This window comes from Bison bison, unplaced genomic scaffold (assembly GCF_000754665.1).
Source record: "Bison bison bison isolate TAMUID 2011002044 unplaced genomic scaffold, Bison_UMD1.0 scf7180017864309, whole genome shotgun sequence".
Taxonomy (NCBI): Eukaryota; Metazoa; Chordata; class Mammalia; order Artiodactyla; family Bovidae; genus Bison; species Bison bison.
This window is the reverse complement of record NW_011494881.1, coordinates 6,403,914-6,406,440: the sequence shown is the minus strand read 5'-3', so window position 1 is coordinate 6,406,440 and position 2,527 is coordinate 6,403,914. Positions and strand designations below refer to the sequence as shown.

General features: G+C 49.6%; 1 protein-coding gene across 3 annotated transcripts in view; it reads left to right on the top strand.

The window, feature by feature from the left end:
- The first annotated feature begins 1,515 nt into the window (after positions 1–1,515).
- Positions 1,516–2,527, top strand: part of DNAJB12 (DnaJ (Hsp40) homolog, subfamily B, member 12) — an 18,282-nt gene continuing 17,270 nt past the window's right edge. For all 3 annotated transcript variants that reach the window (XM_010852258.1, XM_010852259.1, XM_010852260.1), the window contains exon 1: positions 1,516–1,728. In XM_010852258.1, coding sequence (XP_010850560.1) covers positions 1,596–1,728 — 133 coding nt within the window. In that variant the 5' untranslated portion in view covers positions 1,516–1,595. The remainder of the gene's footprint in view (positions 1,729–2,527) is intronic.

The following is a 2,527-nucleotide window of genomic DNA, read 5'->3' as shown; positions in this document are numbered from 1 at the left end:
CCTATTTGGAACCAGTCTGTTGTTCCATGTCCAGTTCTAACTGTTGCTTCCTGACCTGCATATAGGTTTCTCAAGAGGCAGGTCAGGTGGTCTTGTATTCCCATCTCTTTCAGAATTTTCCGCGGTTTATTGTGATCCACACAGTCAAAGGCTTTGGCAGAGTCAATAAAGCAGAAATAGATTTTTTTCTGGAACTCTCTTGCTTTTTTGATGATCCAGCGGATGTTGGCAATTTGATCTCTGGTTCCTCTGCCTTTTCTAAAACCAGCTTGAACATCAGGAAGTTCACGGTTCACATATTGCTGAAGCCTGGCTTGGAGAATTTTGAGCATTACTTTACTAGTGTGTGAGATGAGTGCAATTGTGCAGTAGTTTGAGATTATAGTAGTAGCCTCCTAACCCTTATCCGTGGTAAGACTCTTACCAAATCTCGCTGGGGAGGCCACATAATATAAGGACTGAGAAATGACTGATGGATTTGCCAATGCAGGTCATTAGTAACTTTAGTAAGACTGCTTTACTGGATTGATAGGTAATGTGAAAATCTGACAGAACTGGATTCCACAGTACAGTGGGATTCTATATGCTCCTTGTTGATCTGTAATAACTCATCAAGAAAATTCTCCTTTCAGAGTCTTTGTATTTGCTCTTCCTTCTGCCTGGACCACCTTTCTTTCTGGACCAGGTAGTCACATCTGGATTATCTGCTCTCTCTCTCTCCTGAATTCAGTTTTCTGTTAAAATTACAGCTTCTGAGAGCTTTCTCCTATCAGGTTATTTAAAATAGCACCATCCACTCTCAATCCCTTTACTTCTTTATCTTTTTTTTTTTCCTTCTTAGCATTTATCACTATTTGAATATATCTTTTTATCCGACATCTCCCCACCCCCACTACACACACTAGAATATAGGCTCCATGAGGGCAGGGACTTTTTTGTTTTCTATTATATATTTAACCTGGCAAATAGTGGGCACCCAAATATCTGTCGAATGACTAAATAAGAAACCTTCGTCTCAAATGCATAGAGTTACTACCAAGAACTTGCGAACATACAAAACTTTAAGATCTCGGCATATGACTGCTTGGAATGTGGGCTTGCACCATTAGGGCCTCTCTTAGACGTCCCCCTGGGATTTCTTTGGAGAGAATGATGCTAAAGCTGAAACTCCAGTACTTTGGCCACCTCATGCGAAGAGTTGACTCATTGGAAAAGACCCTGATGCTGGGAGGGATTAGGGGCAGGAGGAGAAGGGGACGACAGAGGATGAGATGGCTGGATGGCATCACTGACTCGATGGACGTGAGTCTGAGTGAACTCGGGGAGTTGGTGATGGACAGGGAGGCCTGGCGTGCTGCGATTCATGGGGTCGCAAAGAGTCGGACACGACTGAGCGACTGATCTGATCTGATCTAGACGTCCCCCTCTTAGAAGACATACGGTAGCGCTTCCGCCCTCGCTCAAACCTCAGGGAAGGAGGGGCGGAGGGTTTATGTCATCACCCTGCGACCGCCTGCCCCTAGACGCGCCGGCTGCTGGCGCAGCCCTTCGCTCCCCCGGCCTCCCCCTCCCTGGTTCCGCGCTCTGGTTCCGCCATGGAATCCAACAAGGATGAAGCCGAGCGCTGTATTAGCATCGCCCTTAAGGCCATCCAGAGCAACCAGCCGGACCGAGCGCTCCGCTTCCTGGAGAAGGCGCAGCGGCTGTACCCGACGCCGCGAGTTCGCGGTGAGTGTAAGATGCCGGAGACACTGAGGGGACATAAGAACCGATGGGGGGAATACGGGAACGGACCGACGGGAGCAGTTGGAGGAGGGGGAGGGGTGGCGAGGCGCGGCTACGCATGCGCACTGAGACGCGCGGTGGCCTTCGGGAGGTGTAGTCTTTGGCGCCCACCCGTCTCCGGGATACTGGACACTTGGTGACAGGGGCAACGGTGACTTTAGCTTTCCGGGTGCTTGCTGAACCCTTTGAGATTTGGAGTTCCCAAGAATGAGAGCCGCTGACAGATGGGGCGAAAGGAACTTATATGGAAGCGAAATCGAACTACTTTTCCCAAGGGGCCATTCGGTGGCCCAGGGCCAGTTGCCGGCCTGGGAAATATTATAGTTTAGGAAAATAAACATAACTCCTCTGAAGGAAGAAATAAGTTCCAGAGAAAGAAAAAGGACTTACGACCTTCGGACGGCCTGAAAAGTCATCTCCGTATGTTCACTCCCTGGCGTGTCTCCGGGCTAGGGTCAAGGACCACCCTCACCAAACTAGAGCCTGCCTTTTTCCCTTTCCACACACCCCCTCACTCCCTCCTGGAGCCTCTTCTGCTTGCGAGATTGAGAGCCATGGCCTCAACCACTCCCACCTACCCTCGCCCCCAAGAGTCCGTCAGTGGCCGGCCATATGAGCGGCAGGACAGCACCAGGCTGCTAAGCAGCCCTGGACTGTTTCCAAACCAGCCAGGGAACAGTGAGGTTGTCTGTACTACTCTATCCAGGAAGCCTTTTTTTTTTTTTTTTCCTTTAACCTAAGT